This window comes from Centruroides sculpturatus, unplaced genomic scaffold (genome assembly GCF_000671375.1).
Source record: "Centruroides sculpturatus isolate CEXI.00-Female unplaced genomic scaffold, Cexi_2.0 scaffold1287, whole genome shotgun sequence".
Lineage (NCBI taxonomy): Eukaryota > Metazoa > Arthropoda > Arachnida > Scorpiones > Buthidae > Centruroides > Centruroides sculpturatus.
Window position 1 is genome coordinate 109,918 of NW_019385708.1, and position 22,244 is coordinate 132,161.

Genomic DNA, 22,244 nt, shown 5'->3' on the forward strand with positions numbered 1-22,244 from the left:
TGTCGACGATTATCTTTAAAGTGAGACATTCGCCGGATGGATTGCCCAGCCAGATTTCCAGACCTAAACCCTATTAAACGTCTGAGACGCTCTTGGGAGGGCAATTGCAGCTCGCATTCTCCCTCCGAGAACCACCCAGGAGTTGAAAAGTGCATTCTTGCAGGAATAGGACAGACTGCCACTCAAATAAACTTTAATATAATAATAATAATAATAATTATTATTATTAATTAATTAAAAATACTTAATTAATAATTATTATTATTAATTAAGTATTTTTGTAGGAAATTAGTAGTTATTTTTTAAATGCGGAAAAATGTATGTTTGTGATGGTAGAGGGCGTTTTACTCGCCATCAGACGATAAAAATGAGGAAGAGTTGATTGGAGTTGTAGCATAATGGAATGGAGTGAAAGGAAATTCTGTTAAGATGATGGATTGGCTTAAAAAGGGATCTGGATACAAATTACTTTTATCTGTTTGTGTCGTAGTTACAGTCTTAGGAATCTTAGTGTTAGGTTATTTATGTTCGGAACAAGTGTGCGCCTTCAATAGATGGAGTTATTCCCAATCCAGGTATCACACCTGGAACAAATTAAGTCTCAAGCACATTTCCGATAATATGGGAAAGCCTATATCATTTTTATCCAATCCTCTTCATTCTCTACCGAGAAATAAACTGTCGTACGATGATATGGTCAAAGAAGATTTCGAATTCGATATTAAAGGATCCGATGTTATTGTTTTCCTGCATATTCAAAAGACCGGAGGGACGGCTTTCGGTAGACATTTAGTAAGAGATTTAGATTTAGAGCAGCCGTGTCAATGCAAGAAGGGAAGAAAAAAATGTAAATGTTACAGACCGGATTCAGAAGATAGATTTTGGTTATTTAGTCGTTATTCAACTGGTTGGAAGTGCGGTCTGCATGCAGATTGGACTGAATTAACTAATTGTGTTGACAGTGCCATGGACCAAACCGAAAGAGAATCGTCAAAGAGAAGGTTAGTTTAAATGCACCAAACTACAACTAATATATTATTTTCGTGTTAAACATTTTAAAATAACAAAAATTTTATACACACGTGTGATGTATATTATAAAACTAATAGTATTTTAAAAATATTCATTATTTAACAAACTTAATAAAAATTGATGATAAAATTATTAATTTTGAAATATGGTGTGTCGGAAATTCTTACATAATTACTAAGTTTTCTGTTTCTTAATCACCGTCATGAAACACTTTGTCAATAATAGAAAAAAGATTCAATCATTAAAATATTCTCTTAACTTTGTTTAAGAGTAGTTAAATGATTATTGCTTTTCGGAGAGTCCAAAAAGAGCAATAATGATTAAAAGTTCTATCATTTATTACAGCTCTGTCCGAAAAAGAATTTATTGATTATTTGTTGAAACTGTTGGATAAAAAAGTAAATTTTATTGCAAAAATTTTTATATTTGTAGGAATATTTAGATATTGATAAATGTTTTGTTTGTTCATAAGTTGTTTAATTTTAGACAATGAGTTATATCTTAAAATATCATTCATTGACTTTGCATTTGATATTTAGAATTAACTATTAAATTCATCATCTTAATTGAGATAAAAGTTATTAGTAAGAGATGAAATAATTTTTTGAAACTGTTGGATAAAAAAGTAAATTTTATTGCAAAAATTTTTATATTTGTAGGAATATTTAGATATTGATAAATGTTTTGTTTGTTCATAAGTTGTTTAATTTTAGACAATGAGTTATATCTTAAAATATCATTCATTGACTTTGCATTTGATATTTAGAATTAACTATTAAATTCATCATCTTAATTGAGATAAAAGTTATTAGTAAGAGATGAAATAATTTTTGTACTTGATGATGATGATATAATAAATTTTATAATTTATTATTTAATTTATTATATCATCATCATCAAGTACAAAAATTATTTCATCTCTTACTAATAACTTTTATCTCAATTAAGATGATGAATTTAATAGTTAATTCTAAATATCAAATGCAAAGTCAATGAATGATATAATAAATTAAATAATAAATTATAAGTCATTTTTTTAAAAATAATGTATCAAATTTAGGGTGAAATGCATTATAAATATGATTTATAAATGAATATAAGCTTAGAAATAAATAAATTTTCATAAAAATTGCAAGCAAAAAAATTATTACTATAATTAATAATAATGAGATTATTGTCTAGGATAATACAAAATTAAAGTTTAGATCAGCTTTTCTGAAACTGTGATTTACAATTTGATGCTAATTAATGGAAATTTTAAAACTTAAAATGTGAAATAATACAAATAATAATTTTTATTTTTAAAGCTATTATTATTAATTAAGTGAAATACATTGTAAAATAATAATGTGCAACAAATCAAATTGAAAGTTGTGATGCAAATTGTTGTCATGCATGATATACAGGGTGTCCACCAAGAACCTGACACATTTGAAACTGTTGTAAAAAATACCACTCAGGAAGGATGTAAAGTAACGCACATTTTATGATGAAAAACACAAAAAGTTTTATTGAAAAATCAGTGAACCTCTACATGAGCTCTTTTTGTTGCATGTAGAACATCGAATCTATACTCCCATTTTCTGCCAGGTTCTTTCAAGCATCTCTGGTGTGACAGCAGCAACAGCATCGTGAATGGACACACAACGATGTTGAAGGTCATGAATTTTGACACCGGTGTAAACCTTGTCCTTGACAAACCCCCAAAAGAAAAAGTCTAAGGGCGTAATATCTGGCGATCGAGGAGGCCACAGTATCGGTCCTCTGCGCCCAATCCAACAATTGGGAAACTGTGTGTCAAGAAAACATTGAACATGCAGGCTCCAATGTGGAAGGGCATCGTCTTGCTGGAAAATTAAATCTGTTAAATAACTGAATTTGTTTCAGCGTACCATCACACGGCTTGCGCCTGCTCTTGTGGAGAAGCCATTTTGCGTTTGACTACTGCCACGTCACCTACGGTGACCGTAGGTGACGTGGCAGTAGTCACTTTGGCGGGTTTTCAAAATTACCTATACAACTTCCATAGTTTCTCCACCTAATGGAATGCACGACATCTGATTACTGTCTTGCACTTTGATATGGCAGTCGAAAGAGATGTCAGGTTCATGGTGGACACCTTGTATTTATTTTATATAGTTACAGTATTTGAGATGCTCCCAAAAAAATTACTGAAGACTTCTGATCTCTAGTTAGAAAAGTTTGGGTTTAGATTAAGTTAAAGATAATTTATGAATTTGTTTCACAGAATTTAAGTATGGATAGTATACAAATCAGATTATTAAATTTTAATTAATGGTCAATCTCCATCATACCTTTAAAATGCAGTCTATTTTGAACAGTTATCGAATGTTTTTGGTCTAATTAATAGACCTTCTTTAGGATCTACAATCTCGGAAGATTGTAGAACGTGCGTTTTTGGAATTACCATTTGGCAAGTTCAAATTCTTTACATTCGATCCTGAAGAAAGTCTATTAATTAGACCAAAAACGTTCGGTAACTGTTCAAAATAGACTGCATTTTAAAGGTATGATGGAGATTATTAATTAATAATGCAGTTAGAGATATAATAATTTTAATTAATGGTCTTGTGTGAATATTATATTAATGATTTAATAAAAGTTTTTAGAAAAATTTTTATACTTATTATGTCAATCTGCAGAAAATAAATTAACTCTAGAATATATTTTATTTATTCCTGGTAATTTTTCTTTGTTTTAGTTCAAAAAGCACTTTTTCTTTATTTAATTTCATTTTTTAAACTGTTCATATTTAATCCTATATAGTTATATAAATTTTAGATTTTTTTTTTTATGTAAATTGTTACTTGAATATTTTAAAGATACAGTAATGAGATGTAATAAGATAAGAATTCCAAGTCATGTAGTATCTATTAAGTTACTATCATAGATCATCTTATCCAACATATGGCATAAATGTCTTAAAAAATATTAAACTATGCAACATGCATTTAACTTAGGGGGGAAATGAGTATTTTAATTAATATCAACTGTGAAAAATATACTGTTGAATATGAAACTATAAACTTGCAGTTTTCATTTTAGTATGATTCCATCAAACTAGATGTTTTATGTACTGTACCAAACTGTTAAATGACTGGAAGGTGATGATAAAATAATTAGAAAATGTTTTCAAAACTTTTTTTATAAATTCATATTATTTAATACCTAGTTTTTCATTGGTATTTTAAGTTAAAAGTTGTTAAAGAGTAAAATAAATTATAAAATTGGGTTTCTAATGTTTCATTTAATGATTATCTTAGTATTTCATTAAATATGTATAAGATAATGAAAAATATACTGTTTTTGTTTATTAAATATGAATAAATAATTTACATTCTGCAGATATTTAAATTGATTAACCAACTCTTGTGTAATCAACTTATTATATATTAATTTATCTTTCATGAATGGAAAAATTAATTGTAGCACTTTCTGAATTCTATAAATATTTATTATTATTATTTAAAGTAGTTGTAACTGGATTCATAAATTGGCTAAAATATAGATTACCTTAGCTGGAATTTCAAGTCTCACAAACCTTTGTGTGACTTTTGTGTACAGCAAAAACAGTTTAATTAAAAAAAAGGACCAAAAACATTTGTAAAAACCATCTTTTGGATAAAAAAACAGAACCAAATAAAATGAAAATAGAATACAACATAAATGCCTTGGAACAGTGAATGCTGATTAAATATAAAACAAAATAATAAAACTAAAATATGATAAATACAAATATAAATGATGAAATTGATGATAAAATTAAATAAAAAAAAAAATACATAAAAGTGAGAATATAAAATAAACTAAATAAACAATGCAAGTAAAGAGAGAATACTCTAAACGGAGTTAAAAAAGGCCAAAAAACATTTGTAATTAAACTGTTTCTGCTGCAAATATAGATTTTTGTGTGAATTTTGGAAAATCTAGTTGCGTTTATATAAACAATAGATCCTTTGATCATATATAACAATATGTAATATTATCATCATTTTCAAATATATTAAAGTATAATTAAAGTGGAGAAAATAGTAAAAAAGATAAGATACCAATAAACAACTATCTACTTAACAACTATTCACCAGTTATTTACTATTATTACAGTATTTACTCCTGCATCTGATTTTGTTCTGATTTTACAATTGCCAGCTTATAAGTTGTCATGATATTTAACATACCATATAAACAAAATTACACAATGTTGCAACATTTTAATTATTTAAAAGTTACTAAAATATTGTCCATATTATGGTATTATTGATTACAGTTGATATAAATTTTGTTTAATTCTGGAAAAATACAAGATATTTCAGGTAATATATCATTGGTAGTATGTGAGAAAAATAAGTTGTTAGAGAACTTTTCATTAGATTCACAAAATTTTAAAAATATTTTAAAAGTGAAACATGTTTTTGTACATTGAGAGATTTTTTTTTTTAATTAAGTGATAGGATTGGGTGGGTTGCATCATAAGGATATTTTAGAAATAGCACACATTTTAAAGTGAAAAATTTTAAACTTTCTAGTGAATAGCTGAAGAAGTTAACGCCTAAGAAAAAAAGATTGGCACTGAAGCTGAGAATTTTTTTAAAGAATATATGACTGGGCTCTGGCTCCAGTAAAAAATACAAACTCTGACTGGCTTCAGCTCCAAAGCCCTGCTGCTGAGGGCAATTGTCAGGACATGCTCTGATGACTGCTCTTAGGTTAACAACAATGTATACTTTTCTTTTCAGTTTTATTTTCCTATAACTAGGTTTATTATATACTTTATATACAATATGTAATTATTATATGTACTTTATATACAATGTGCATTTTAAAATAATATGAAAATATTTAAATTGTATACTACTAGGATTATTATGATAATTAATAGCAGTAATTTTAAAAGTAAATGAAAAAATTGAGTTAATAAACATAATTTTTATGCGAACACAGAATGTGAAGCACAATACTGATCAAAATACTTTGATCAAATAAATGTGTTTTTATTTATGGAAACTGGTTGCTAGATAAGTATACAAAGAAGAAACAAATTATTTTATATTTTTAATTAAAAAATAATAATTTATTGTATATTATTTAATAATTTAAGTACAAAATAAATAAATTTTTATCAGCCCCCCTTTTTTTTTCTTAAATTAACATTTAAGATTTTAATCATTGTGCATTTAAAGATGTTTTAGAAACTTTTTATTAATTTTTAAATATTATATTTAGATATAAAGGAGTATGTTAATGTAAATGATATATATAATGAATGTCCTTGAAACTAGGAAAATAAGTACCAGGAAATATTAATTTATAATTTTTTTGCTTTGATTTATCATTGAATGTAATAAGAGGAAATAATGACAATATTACCTAGGAAAGTTATTAAAGATACTGTGGTAATTATAATTTTAGATATAATTAAAATACCATCTGTGTTTTTAGGTCTATAATTTAATTTAAAAAATAAAAATTTCTCAAGTTACTTGCAATATTTTTGACCTACTTTCTGAAAATTTCTATTATTGAATGTAAAAATTTATATCAACAATAATAGTCTTTATCATAACATTTCGGTTTATTTGTCCAAAAAACCCCTTTTAAGTGGTTATAAAAGTGACTGATTATATCTGGCAAATATTGCTAATTTTAGCTTTGTATTAATAATAGTCTTATAAAAATAAGATTTCAGCTAAAATTAGATGTATCTATTGAAACTTAAATAAATTGTATTTATTTAAGCTTCAATAAATAGTATTTAAGTTTATTGCTCTATTAATTATAAAATTTGATATTTGTATGTTTATATAGAATATCAATTTAAGTTCAAAAAACAAATGTTAAAAAACGTAATGATTTTCCAAAAATATATATCAATATAAACCACAACTGTACCCAGCAAGCAGAAAATAATTAAATATATAATCAACACCTTATCACTGGCTGAGAGATTATTTTTATTAAAACAAACGTTTTCAATCCATTCAATGGATCATCCTCAGGTTAAATGAAACACTTCATAAATAGAACAACACGTTCAAATATTTAAAAATACCAATAACCGATAACATAAAAATTTTCTGCTGGGTACAGTTGTGGTTTATATTGGTATAGCGACATTTGTACAAAATACTCTGAATTTGTACAAAATACTTAGAAACGATAAAGGGGTAGTTAAAACAGAAGATAAGGCGGGTGTGTATAAGATTCCCTACGAGAGCCAGCTTTTAGGAATAAAGAAAGAATATGTAGAGGTTACCACTAGAAACCTAGGTATAAGGATCAAAGAACACAGACATGATATTAGAAAAGGTTCTAATGCGATAGTATTGGCCCATATGGCGCAGGCAGAAGGCTCATTGGTACGATGGGATAAAGCGGAAATCCTGAAACAGATACACTTTCCGACTTTGGCAAGAACAGCTGAAAAGATAGAAATTTATAGAAGCAAGCTTAAAGTAAAATGCATTAATGCAAGGGATGTGGAGTGTCTTCCTTCTGCTTGGAAGTTTGCAGTTAAAAGCTTACAAAAAGCACATGAACTTTAGTATGATGCATAGGAAACTCTATTTAGTTAGGCAGGCAGTATTAATATTTAGTATTGGTATTATGTTATTTATTTTGCATATTTGTATTATTTACAAGTATTATTTAATTTTATGTTAACGGTTATTGGTATTTTTAAATATTTGAACGTGTTGTTCTATTTATGAAGTGTTCCATTTAACCTGAGGATGATCCATTGAATAGATCGAAAACGTTTGTTTTAATAAAAATAATCTCACAGCGAGTGATAAGGTGTTGATTACATATTTAATATATATGTTAATTAAGGGCCTGATTTGTATGCATGAACGTGTTTTGTTTCCTTAAATGCTATGATGATTAATCCTCAATTTAAACATTATTTGGGGCCAAGTGGATCAAATTAAGGTTGTTCAATAATGAATATTTTGTGTTTTGATTTTTACTGCATATTTTGTAGATATGCCCTTTTCAAGGCTAAATAAGTGCTTTATAAACTTAATAGCTTGTTTACATGATTGCAAAATACTATATTTGAAGTGATCTATAGTCTATTTATGCTTTGTGCAGTGAATTTTTTTACACATGAACAGTTTACATGAGGCATATTATTCTGCCATCCAATTACAGATAAGTGTTCAAAATTTAAATGTTTGCAAGTTTTAAAGAATTAAATTCAAACCATTAAAGTTCACAAATGAACACACTTTCCATTTGCCATGGAAATCTTTCATTTTTCAAATTCTCAAAATCCTTTGAATTAATTAGATTAAAGTTATTGTAAATATAATATTTAATAATGTTACACAACTTTTTTGGAAGATTTAATTTAAGTATAATGTTTAGATATAAGGGAGCTAATTTCATATGAGTCAGGTATCAAACTTTTGAATCTGGAGCAAGTGCAGAAAAGATTCCAATACATCAAGTTTGTTTCAACCAACTATATGAATAAAACAACAAAAACAAATGCTAAATTGCTAATAAAATATGTACAAGAGTTTGGATCCTAGATATTTAAAACAGGTGGAAAAATTCTCTATTGTAATGTATTCCACTAATTATTTCTTGCTAAAAAATGGTTTTGGGCGTCTTGGCACAACATATGGCTAAACAAGCCAAAACAGCAGTTGATCACACTAAGTTCTATTTGCCTGAAACTAATATTAGTTGTTCATGATATCAGTTGGGAACAAAACATTACTATTAACTTCAAATATGAAGTAATTATTGTTGACTGTAATATCTAATATATTTCTAAGTAGAAGAATTTGATGAGTTGCAAAATTCTTAAGCAAGATTTTTAGCTAAAATGAAATTACATCGACATTTCAAATGCAATTATTTTTTATTTGAAATTATTAATATATCAATTTTGAAAAAATGAAATGGAGCTGAAGCATAAGCTATTCTCTGATAATTTGCTATTTTGCATTCATAAAAAAAAATACAATTAAATTATAGCTATCGTAGTAAAAAAAGGAAAAAACAACAGAAAAATTTGTTGGTTTAAATTTAATTTACTAAAAGATGAAATGGCCTTCTAGACTTATAAACTTATATCTCAAAATAAAGGGGGGGGGAAATAATGACAGCTGATTGTGAATGGAGGTTCTAATCTTCCTTTTCATTAAAAGGAAGATTAGAGCCTCCATTCACAATCAGCTTTTTGAACTTTAACTATTAATATAGCAAGTTCTATTCTAACTTTGGTTACAATAGAGGATAACGGATCAGAAAGAGAAAATGAAATTAAGACCTCTTTTGCAGAATTAATTATACTGTAGAATAAACAACATTGTTTAAAAATATGGGACTGTACATCTTAAATCATTTTGTACAGAAAAAATAAAATTTAAGTGTATATAATCATCCCTTGGTATCTCCATGGATTGGTTCCGTGGATACCAAAATCTATGAATACTGTACTCAAATCCCTTTAGGCTTGTATAAAAAGTCATGTATTAGGCCTATATGCATCTTCCTTTATATTTTAAACCAGTGGTTCTCAAAGTACTGTATAGTCTTTAGACTACTGATGGTCCATGAACATGGATGCCATGTTATCCACAGACTGATCCGGCCACTTTTCAAAATGCAATTCTGTGCTGTTTACCAGAGAAAAGCACATTTTCATGCATCATATCTCTCTCATATTAGGATATCAGATAAAATATTTTGACAGAAAAGCTATTATAATATATCTAAGGTGACATTTATAGGATAAAAAGTGGATGGGACATAGGTAGTGCATGATTCATCTATGACTTGGTTTAAGTGGTCTGTAGATCAAATAGCCTTGAAAACCTGTCTTAAATCATCTCTAGATTATTTAGAATTTATATTGTTTTAGGTATTATTATATGTAAATAGTTGTCATTATTCCTTAAACAATATACTACTGTATAAGGAAAAAGTCAATTTTGTGTTTGTACTGAACATGTATAATTGTAGATTTAACTGGATAGTACACATCAGCAACAATGGAACATTTTTTTTCTTTCAACACTTAGATTGCTTTTGTCTAAAGAAAATACACAGAATAAAACATAGAATATTTAAAATATAAGCAAGTTGAAGTTTTGCTAACTGAAACTTTTCTATAAATATTTTTTCATTGTTTTTTTAAATTTTGGATCCAAAGTTGACTGAATTCACAGATGCAGAACTCATGGATAAGAAAGTCCAACTGTGTAACTGTATACACAGTTAAGTGTAATTTGAGACAATAAATTCAAATCACTTGTACTCATCTTATTGAAACTATCCGTAAATAAACTTTGTCCAGTTTAGTCAATTGCCAAAATTAGTTGATAAAACAAAATATAATTTTTTAACTTTTATGCTACGAATCATAAGATTATCTTATAATGAACATTAATTCTTACTTTGATGCTTGTTATCTGTTTATCATTATATATTAAAGTTTCTCTTTTACATCATAGAACCTTCGAAAAATTTTTGTACATCTAGATTAGTTATAAATCTAAACATACAACAAAGTGTTATGACTAGGTCAAATCTATGTTTAGATTTGACAATATTTACTTGGGAAAAAAAAGCTATTTTCCATCTTAAATTCTTCATTTTTAAATCTGTTAAAATTGTGGAATATTTTGTATTTCATGCAAAATAATTTCCTTATATTAAAAGGAGTTAAGTTTTGGCTGTATTTTTTTGTTATTTTTGGTTTTTAGAAAATAGTACTGTTCTTTTCATGATTATTTTGTAACATGCTTTATTGTAGTACAAGATAATTTAAATTTTAAACAATTTTAATTATTTGTACAGTATTTATTCTTAAACTATCTGTTTTTTAAATATATTAATCAAAATTTATATTAAATTTCTTTGAATCTGTTAACAAATACAAGGTATTTATACAACAAATATCAAATATGATTTGAACTTTAACTATTAATATAATTCAAATTTTTGTTTCATAACTTTGTGTTTAATCAATTTATAATATATGTCTGAATGCAATGCAAGGCTGTTCATACTGCTCAGGCAAGGGCACCAATTAAACCAGGCAGAACAATACTAAAATTCTAAAATAAGAAATTAATAATTTTTGATTTTTTTTAATCTCAATGACTACTGTTTGTTATAAATGTGGACTTTTAAAATCATAGATTAAAGTTGTGTTCACACTGCTGATAATAACAACAAAAACTGATATTTTTATTGTTTGCCTTGTCTGTAAAATGTTCACACTAATTGTTATATTTTCACTGTAGTTGTTCATTATTTTGAAAGTTAGCCAAAATTCAACATTTGTTATTGTAATTGGCCAGTTAATGTGAACTTCCCACAATTCTCTTTGAACAAGATGGAAGAACAGCTAATCTTGTCACAGAAATCCACAGAATAATGCTAAGGCTAATGTAAATTGTGTGTACTCTAACTAGGATTTCCATGCATTCTACTTTTTTTGTAGGACAGTCCTACAATTACAATAGATATCCTATGTCCTACATGAAAGCTTAATTGTCCTACTTTATATTTGTAAACAAACAAAAACTTTGTTTTCAAATCAAGTCATTTAAAAATTTAAAGACTCACAAAGAACATTCAATTAAGTAATTACAGTATCTCAAACTATCAATTGGTAATTTAAGATAATTATTTAATTCATTAGAAGCAAGAAGCTAACAACTATACTTCAACATTCAATTCATTTCTGAATGCATATATTGTGAAGATAGTAAAAATCTTCATTAACAACAAAATAAAAATCGTTGAAATTTTAAATTTAATATAAAAATTATTAGAAAAAATTGTACCACAGTCATTGATTTGTATGTGATTCTAAAAGATTTCAAGTACTTCAGGAAGTGAGAATATATTTTTTAGATATGAAGTTTTGCAAAAGATGAAAGATAATATGAAAAGTAAAAGTTTGAAAACAAATTTTTTAATGTTCATAATAAAGCTTTCTTACATGGAAAGATATTTGATTTCCATGAAAAATCTTTAATCGTAAAGTTGTCAAACCAAAATTGATAATTTATTAACAAAACTGCCAAATTTTTAAATGTTTTCTGAAACTGTAGAACCATTGAATATTTTTCTAACATGAACAAACTTTTTGAAGAAATTGTGTTTATTAACAGATGTTTAAAATGCTTTGTTAACTTATCTGATTAGCAAAATGTATTACCATCGATAAATGGAATATTATTTTTAAAAGCATAACATTAAGTAGTAATAATTTATTTAAAATTATATCATACGTTTTAAGCATACCTGCATTATCATCCTTTATTGAATGCATATTTTCTATCATGATTAATAAATGGAATGATGAAAGGAATAGTTTTTCTGGTGAACTTGTAGCAGAATTGCTTATAAGCTTCAATTGTAAAAGCAGTTACATACAATGCTTTGAAAAGGTATAGAATGATGTAGAACTATTGAAATGTGCAAAGAAGAATAAAAAATATAAGTTCAGACATAATGAATAAACAATGTGTGTGTATGTATACACAGCATTGTATTAAATTATTGTTAATTGTCACTTAAATTTATCCAAAATAAATCATAATTTTATTATTAATATACAGTAGAGTGTCGTTTATCCGAATCAATTGGGGACTGGGGTGGTTCGGATAACTTATTTTTCGGATAACGAATCATGTACGAAAAAATATATTAATTTATCCCATGTTGAAATTTCTCTCTGTTGCGTGTCGCTTTGCGTTGAATTTTCGTCGATGTTAAGCCTAACAAAGACTATTATATCGTTAAAAATTATTTTTTTATTTTGTACAAACAAAATAAATTTATTGAAAAATATAAAAACAATAAAAAATTATACTTCAGATGTTAATTTAGTATCAAAAACGTAAAATATTTGAGTAGCCCAAGAAATAGCCGAAGATTGCAGCGCTACAGCACTAGCGAAAATTTAAATTTGCCGACTGGAATGCTTTTGGATAACGGACGTTTCATATAACCAGCTTTTGGATAAACGACGCTCTACTGTACTTAATTTTCTTTTATTAATCCCTTTGTGTTCGCATCCAAATCAACATCTAAAAGGATGTCATTTGTCCTATATTGAGCATCTCAACATGTGGCAGCTCTGACTCTATCACAAAAACTAACAAACAATGTGAACACTTTGGCAATGAATGTATATGACAAGACAGTCATTATCATTTAGGGTCTGTGGTCTTTGTCATTGGCAGTGTGCCTATGCTGATCTTTTAACAAATGGTATTTTCTTAATGTGAGAAGGAATAATTCTTTGTATTCCTTTGTTTTTATCTTATATATATGGTCTAACTGAGAAAAAAACATATGCCATATTACATGATGATATGGCAAATATTATGGCATGCATGAAATTTCTGATGATATGCAGAAAAAGCTTTCTTTGTTCACAAGTCAATTTTGATGGACAGTTTAGGTGGCATAAGAAAGCCAACCTGAAGTAGGAATGGCCCTGTGTGAATGAAATGAATGTAAATGAAATTGAGTTAAATTTAGAAATTAAAAATTATGGCAACTTGTGGCAAAAATTTCGGAATTACTTGTCATCAGGATGTTTCTGCAATGATATAGAGTAAGCATGTAAAAAAGAAATAAAACAAGCAATAGATCAAAATGTTTTTCTAATAATAATAGTTAAATGTTTTGACTACATTAAATATAACTTGTGCACTTAATTTGTATGATGTTATAAGTTTTTAAATTTTAGGTTTGATAGTGCAATTTTTTTTCCTATCTAACTAACTTTCCTATCAACCAGGTGTCATTATTGTTGCTTTCAGACTTGAGCCTTTAAGACTGTCACTGTCATCGATTAAAATAACATCATATAAATAAAGCGCACAAGTTTTTAATTTTACATATAATTTTACATTAATAATTCACTAATTTACCATTACTTTGCTTCATTAAAAGTTTTATTTTTTTTACATTCTTTGTGAGTATTGCTATTATACCATGTATTCAAAATCTCAGCACACAGCCAGCAACACTCAGCACTTCTGTTCAAAATCTCAGCCAACTTCTGGTTGCTGCCAGTGTCTTTTTCAGTGCTTGATACACCAGCAAATAAGATGGCAGCCACCATGAGGCTCGTAAGACTTCTATTTTGCATCAACAATTTTGAATTTAATTTATTTGTCGATGAATAAACTCAGAATAAATTAATATTCAGTTAGTACGTTAATAGAATATTTTAATATACTAGTATATTTAACTAAGACATCACATATTTTTTTTCAGTTGTTAAATTGTAATCTTAGGATTGATTTAATTATTTAAAACTCCTACGGAAATTTAAAATATCTTTATCTCTATTTCTCTTTTCAAAATTTTTTATTTTTTATTAATCTGTTCTAATTAAAGAAGTTCAAAAACATTTAATGTAACGTGGAAGTCCACAACATTTGCCATTTTTATTGTTTTTTCTCTTCTGAAATTTCCGGCAGTCAAGTTCACAAACCACTTGCTCACAATTGACAAATGTTTATATTAACTATGAAAACTTACATACAGTTATGACATTACAAACATAAAGCAATTACAATAATTCAGATATAGCAAAGTTCAAAAGTCAATTAAACCACATCCACAACAACAGGTCCATCGAAAAGGACTCCTTGCGACGAATCCCTTGGGACAGTTTCAACAAGATGGCGAGACGAAGCACCTTCTTCAGCAAACAAGGCAAACTTGAGTTTTCTTACCAGGTCCTAGGCGAACTCCCGTTCGCTTACCACGTCCTAGGCAAACTCCTGTTCCCTTACCAAGTCCTAGGCAAACTGAACTTCCTGCCTAAATTCAATCTTTTTATATCGGATTGAAATGAATGTAAGTCCTCCAATCAGCGCTTAGTAGCGCTATCGGACATCCGCTGGTCGTATGATGTTTTCTAGCCAATCTGCAGTCGAGTTCCATAACTTCCAACATCGCCTGATCCACATTTCCATGATGACAGCCGTTGCTTGTTCAAAACCAGGAAAAGCGTGGGACTCTTACATCCAGACGATTTTTATCCTGACACCGGCAGTCAGCGTTTGTGTTCTCTAGAACAGTGTTTTCAATCTTCTTGAATACACAACCCTTTACAAGTTAAAAAATTCTGGTGACCCCCCAGGGCCATATTAAAACTATATCAGTGATTTTAAAAACTATGTATTTAATTTTCTTTCTGTTGAGACAAATTATTGTTGATTAAAATGAAAAATTTCATAAGAATTGACAATAACTCAACACAGATAAGGTATGAAATTTCCTTTAATCATAACATTAGGCACTGGGAGCCGTTGACCTTTTTTTTTACGATCAGGATTTTCAGCTTCTACTTTTTATTTCTTTTTGCAACTCAACTCAACACTTTTTCGGCTATGATTTTCCAGGCCCCTCTCTGGCTGCACCCATGGTTGAGACCTAAATATTGATCAAAAAACCAATTGTACTGTAAAATAAACAGGTACAGCCTTCTCACTGAGATTGTAGTTTTTTTAATGTAGTGTAGGACCTACAAACACTTGTCTTTTTCTTTTACCCACGACCCTCCATGTAAGGCTTCACAACCCCCAGGGGGGTCACAACCCACAGGTTGAAAAACTCTGCTCTAGAAAATGCCAGCAGTTGCATCAATTCTGGCAANATTGTAGTTTTTTTAATGTAGTGTAGGACCTACAAACACTTGTCTTTTTCTTTTACCCACGACCCTCCATGTAAGGCTTCACAACCCCCAGGGGGGTCACAACCCACAGGTTGAAAAACTCTGCTCTAGAAAATGCCAGCAGTTGCATCAATTCTGGCAACATCTTGCTGGATTGATGCTGAGATTTTGAATACATCCATAGATGGAGGCAAATTCCATATGGTTGGCCTTGACCACTTTCCATGTGCTAAATGATTTCCATTTTATCTTTTAAAGCAGTTATGAACAATCTGCTGCATGCAAGATCCTAATGTGTGGCCCTGGGGCTTTGGCATACAAATTTCATTTTTCTGTTTTCTGCCTTGTGTAATTATGCAATCCTAATTAAGGTAATATTTGTTACAAAGAAGACTTAAACTAAACTTGACCACTGAAAAGATGAGAATAACTTATATATTACTAGTATGCATATCATTACCATATATTGTTTTAATATCAGTGTATAAATTGGCTGTTATGGAGTATGTTGATACCCAGCAAGCTTAAAGCCTGCAACTCTAAGAAAAAATGTTTGCAGCTTGCCAGAAGCCTATGAAGTTCTCTTGTGGTCTGCATCCAGTAAAGGTTGCTCATCTTTATATTCTGTTCTAAAGTTGAGATTTCTGGATATCTTGAACATTTGGATTCACTAATTTCTTTCTGTTTGACAGGCTTTTTTTCATACTCTCTGTTATTATACAATAACGTCACTTGAAAATGACAAAATACCATTTGAACAATAAACACTAGAATAATAAACAAATTAGCACTGTTTAGAATCACTATTAATGTGAAGTTACTACTAGCAGTAGTATCAGATGTGAAAAAATGTTTGCATTTAACATTTGTAAAGATATTCTATATTCTACATATTGCAGAAATTTTGGGGGGGATTTTAAACCAGTATTGCCAATTGGCATAAATCAAACCAGTGTAAAATAAGAGCAGCCTATAATTAGAAATAAAAATGTGAAAATATTTAAAGAAGAATGTTTGTATTATTCAAAATAGTAATTAACGTATATTTTTTAGATAATGTTAAATATAGCTTTTTGTTAAAAATAATTGTTGTTATTTTTTTTATAGATATTTTTACATTACACTTTTACGTGAACCTGTGGCTCGTTTTTTAAGTGAATATCGGCATGTTCAAAGAGGAGCTACTTGGAAAACAGCAAAACATTTGTGTGGAGGAAGAGTACCAACACCAGAAGAATTACCTTTGTGTTTTACTGGTGAAGATTGGACAGGTGTTACTCTTGAAGAATTCATTCAATGTTCCTCCAATTTGGCCATTAATCGTCAGACAAGAATGCTTGCTGATTTAACACTTGTGGGGTGTTATAATACATCTATCATGTCTAGACACGAAAGGGATATAATTATGCTTACCAGTGCCAAACAAAATCTTAAAAAAATGGCCTTTTTTGGTCTGTGTGAATTTCAGAAAATATCACAATATCTTTTTGAAAGCACATTTCACTTGCATTTTTTACAATCTTTTGAGCAATTAAATGAAACTCATAGTAGTCTTACTATGAATGAAATTTCTTCAGAAGATTTAAATAAAATCAGAAAATTAAATTATCTTGATGTTCAATTGTATGAATTTGCTAAAGAATTACTAATGCAAAGATTTGAATACATGAGAAAAACAGAATCAAATTTTGAAGAAGTTTTTGAAAATTTAGGAAAGAAACGAAATCAAATTGAAACACTTTTTAAAACTGGTTTGGATGAATCGTGACAAAAGATTATTATAGTTTCAACAGTCTAAATATCTGAAGAAAAATATCAGGTTAGTTTATATTCTTAATTTGAATTAATAAAATATTTTAATAGGTAGTACATTTGTTATTTATTTCAATAATTATTGTTTGGAATTTTTAATCTATAAACATTTTTTTGAATTTTAGGTGCCTATAGGAAACTCTATTTAGTTAGGCAGGCAGTATTAATATTTAGTATTGGTATTATGTTATTTATTTTGCATATTTGTATTATTTACAAGTATTATTTAATTTTATGTTAACGGTTATTGGTATTTTTAAATATTTGAACGTGTTGTTCTATTTATGAAGTGTTCCATTTANGAAGAAATCGGATAACGAACACTTTTGTGAAAGATTTTTATGGTCGGACAACAAACACATGTTTGGATAACGAACACTTCACTGAACAAACACAAGAAGAAGTGATGCAAAATAACGAATACTGATTGGTCTTCCTTTGTCTTCAGGCAACAATTCAAAACTTTTCGTAGCGCGGGAGACATCGACGTTCTACGCAGTATATACTGATCGGATAGAATTCCCCGAACTTTGAAACTCTCTCTTGTAATTCCAGCCTTTTATATTTCTGATAGAAACAATACTTTTACGTTTTCTTCTGAAAAAATGGATTTATGCTGACATCTGCTATTAAAGATCTTTTGAAGAAGTGGGAGGATGTCAGAACAATGGTTTTAGAATGGCATCTAAACCAGGTTGAGGTTAATAGGCTTACGGATCTCTACATTACAATGCAATTAATTACTTCTGAAAAATCATGAAGACAGAAAAGCAATTGACATTGGACAGATTCTTTAACTCCCACAAATGGAAAAAACATGACAAATAAAAATGCAAGACCGTGTATATATGTATTTTTATTATAACATATGAATAAATGTAGCAAGAAAGTATATATTTTTTCTTTTTTGGGAGTCTCCAGAACAAATTAATCAAATTCCCATAGAAACCTATGGTAAATTGATAATCGGTTAACGAACAATTCAGATAGTGAACAAAGCCTTAGAATGGATTATGTTCATTAACTGATCACCCACTGTATATACTTACTCAATGCACATGCACAGATTTTATATAAATGAATTGAAATTATTTACAGAATTCATTGAACTGAAGATTTATTAAAGTTTATACTAGTAATTAGTATTTTTAATAATAATGTTTATCGTGTTAATATTATGTGTGTTATCAGTAATATAAAATTACTTACAGTATATTTTTCATATTTAAAATATTTCCTTGAATAAACTCCAGGAATAAAGGTGCTATTAAAAATAAACTTTGGTTTCAAATAAACTCCAGGTTGAAAACATTGGAAACTTGAAGTACTGTACTGTTTAGGATATTGTAGTTTAGAATGACAGGTAAGGAGTTGAACCTAAATTCTCCCTTTCAAATTGTCTAGAATTGACAACATTTTCTATTTTAAACTTCATGGAAAGGTTTTATGAAATAAAATTATAAATATTGTTGAATATTGAGAATGGGGAAACTTCTTATTAAGTTTATAAATTGAGAACTTACTAGCTGAAGGGTAATTAGGAAAATGCTGGTTTAAACTCATCTCCTCTTTCCAAAAGAGATGATGAATTTGAACAAGATGGAAATCAAGATCTTGACTTACAACATTGAAACTGACATGAATGACATCATAATAACCAAATTGAAAGATGCTGAATTGGGTTAACTATGAAAGCAGTAATTATTTCAAATATAGCTGTAACCCATAAATACAGTCAATATATAGTTTCAATAGTTTGTAAAATATGCATAATTAAGGTATTTCGTTTAATTTTCACCTACTTGTTTCTTATTACTAGTTAATAAGCCTTGAATCTTCAAATAAATTCCAGGGATACATACAGTTTAAAAATAAAGCTCTTGGAGTTTAATCAAGGAAATATGGTAGTGTTTGTAGAATACAGGTATCCTTTGTATAACATGGTTTTGCTCTAAAACAGTTTGAAAATCAGGGATATCCCCTATACAACACAGTTTCCATTATTACTCTAACATGGTTTGAGAATTTGGGAAATCGTCTGTATAAAATTTCACAACTTTTAAGTGCAAATTTCTTTATTCGATATTTTTTATTCAAGTAAGCATGCGTGTCCATGGATTTTAGAATATTGAAATTTTCAATTTGTTTTATGCCTTTCATCAGGTTTAATGAAAACTGATAGTGCAATTTTTTCTTTCTTTTCTTAAACCTTCTTATCAACCAGGTGTTGTCATTGTTGCTTTCAAACTTGAGCCTTTAAGATTGTCACTGTGTTTTCTTTTTATAGCTAATCTTTGTATTTAGTAAAGTTTATTTAAGCATTTTTAGGTAAGTGTTATTAACCTTTTTTAGCTGTAGGTAAGTAATAATTTGTAAAATGACAAATGAAACAGAAGTATCTTGGTACTCAAACTGTTCTCAACTCAAACAATTTGGTATTTGAACACAAATTTTGGGAAAAAAATTGCTGTCCTTGATTGAACAACTGTGACCCACTAGAACAAATTTTCAATTAATACATATTTCTACAGTAAAAATAAAAAAATGAAGACTGCTGATGTTTCTGATCAAGATTAACAAAAATTTTCAGATGACTATACTTTGTAAAAAGAAAACACCCTCGTTTAACAAAAAATTAATATTAACATTCAATATAGTACTTTTAATTGTGATTTATTAGTTGATTGATTGCTTTAATAAACATATTTCTCTTAGTAGCGAAAACAATACCTTAGTATACTTTTGTCAGCTTTTGGAACTTAACATGTTTTGTATTAGTTAGTCCTTTGTTTCATATAGCATACATTTGCATATGTCACTTTTTCGGAACATAACTATCGTGTTATATGAGAGATACCTGTAATTATATTGATAAGTTTTTCAGAATAGAAATAATTTTTATTCAAATGGTATTTATATACACAGTAAATCCCTGACAACTTGTACTTTGCATAACTTGGATAATTTTTTTTCAGAAAATTTATAGTACTGCAATTTAAAATTAATTGACAACAGAAAAATTATAATTAAAAAATTAACTACAGAAAAGTTGAAAAGTTATTATTGTTCAATAAGTATAACTTTCCTGTTTTCAATATCTGGAAGTCTTTGTGATACTATGCATTATATTACAGAAGTCATAAGTTGATGAAGACTATACATTGATATTTATTGTACTGTCATGAAACTTTTTAATAATAAATTCAAAACTACAACATACTAAATGAAATTAAGTAAAAAAAAATTTTTTTTTGTATAGAGTTAATTGTAATAAATTACCATATTTTATATTCACCACCTTATTTTTCACATAAGAAATACTGTTAACTCAGACTTTCATAAACTTGGACAACCTTCACTCTCTATTAGTCTAAATTAGTGGTGGTTTACTGTATTTTTCATTCAAACATTTTCCTTTCAATTATTTTATCATTTTGTCAAAAATTATTTTAAATAAATAATTTAGATCAGTGTAATGGTTTACATATTATTTTAATTTAAATGTATCTAATAACANCATTTGATTAGGAACTATTCTTATCATTTAATTTATCCATTTAATTTTATTTCATTTTCGTGAATACATAATTTAGTCATAAACAAATCATGCTTAATAAAAGTACAAGTAAAAAAAAATTGAAAATTGATATTGCTCTATTTTCTACATTTTAAAAGTTGTTCTCCATATCTGCTTAAGACTTTTTCTATACTCTTAGAGTTACAGTAGTATTTTGATGGATTGTAAATATCCTTGGCCTGCTCTATAATTGTCTAGTTTTTCTTTTATATAATATTAAATTATAATTTATTTATTAAAAACATTTAAAATCTAATAACATTAAATTATAAATTGTTTCTCTTATACATAATGATGATGAACAATTTTTTTAATAAAATTTTAAGTATGTCAAACTATAATTCAATCTACTACTACTTACTACAACTACATAATCTAGTAAAAACTACAAATAAATTTTTTATTGACTATAATTTATATCTTAAAAAGACATTTTATGCCAACAATCATATAAAATAATTAACACAAAAGTATAGCAGCATTATAATCATGATTTATTAGCATAATTAAGACATACTTGCTATCCACATGCCTTGGATAAGTTGAAAAAGTCTGTTTGAAAATTGTATTCAATTTTTCTTTTTTGCCTGAGGATGGTGGCTGTAAGCTGTTGTAAGTACTAGCTAGTCCATCTTAATTATGCTAATAAATTGTGATTGTAACACAGCTACACTGTTGTTTTAATTATTTTAACTTTTCAAGCTCATAATAGTCACCATCTTAAGACAATATTCATGCAGATGAGTTCTTGAAGTATCAAGAAAGTTTCTGGGTCTGTAGGTGATTATTATTATTATTTTTTTTCTTGAGAAACTCTAGTAATATAAAAAAATTACTTTTAACCCACTTCAGAAAAATCTGTTAATCCATAGATGGATATTTTTTGGAATAAATAGTGTTTAATGTACAGTTAAACCTGTCTGTCTCAAATCTTGTGGAAATGAGAAAAAAAATTTGAGATAGGCAAGTTTTGAGATAGAGGTTCCTACACAGTAAGCGGTAACAGGCTTGATTGGAGTTATGGTATTTTATTAGTACAAAAGCAAGTACAGTACATATCTCTATTAGGTATAAAAAAAACATTTTTGACATACCTTAAATATAGCTTGTCAATAGTTTCTAATGCCTGACTTTATT

At 28.0% G+C, this 22,244-nt stretch overlaps 1 protein-coding gene across 2 annotated transcripts in view; it reads left to right on the forward strand.

The window, feature by feature from the left end:
* Positions 1-343: 343 nt before the first annotated feature.
* LOC111641385 (heparan-sulfate 6-O-sulfotransferase 2-like) overlaps positions 344-22,244 on the forward strand; it is a 35,670-nt gene continuing 13,769 nt past the window's right edge. For both annotated transcript variants that reach the window (XM_023387542.1, XM_023387541.1), the window contains exons 1-2: positions 344-1,001; positions 16,826-17,537. In XM_023387542.1, coding sequence (XP_023243310.1) covers positions 430-1,001; positions 16,826-17,486 — 1,233 coding nt within the window. In that variant the 5' untranslated portion in view covers positions 344-429 and the 3' untranslated portion in view covers positions 17,487-17,537. The remainder of the gene's footprint in view (positions 1,002-16,825; positions 17,538-22,244) is intronic.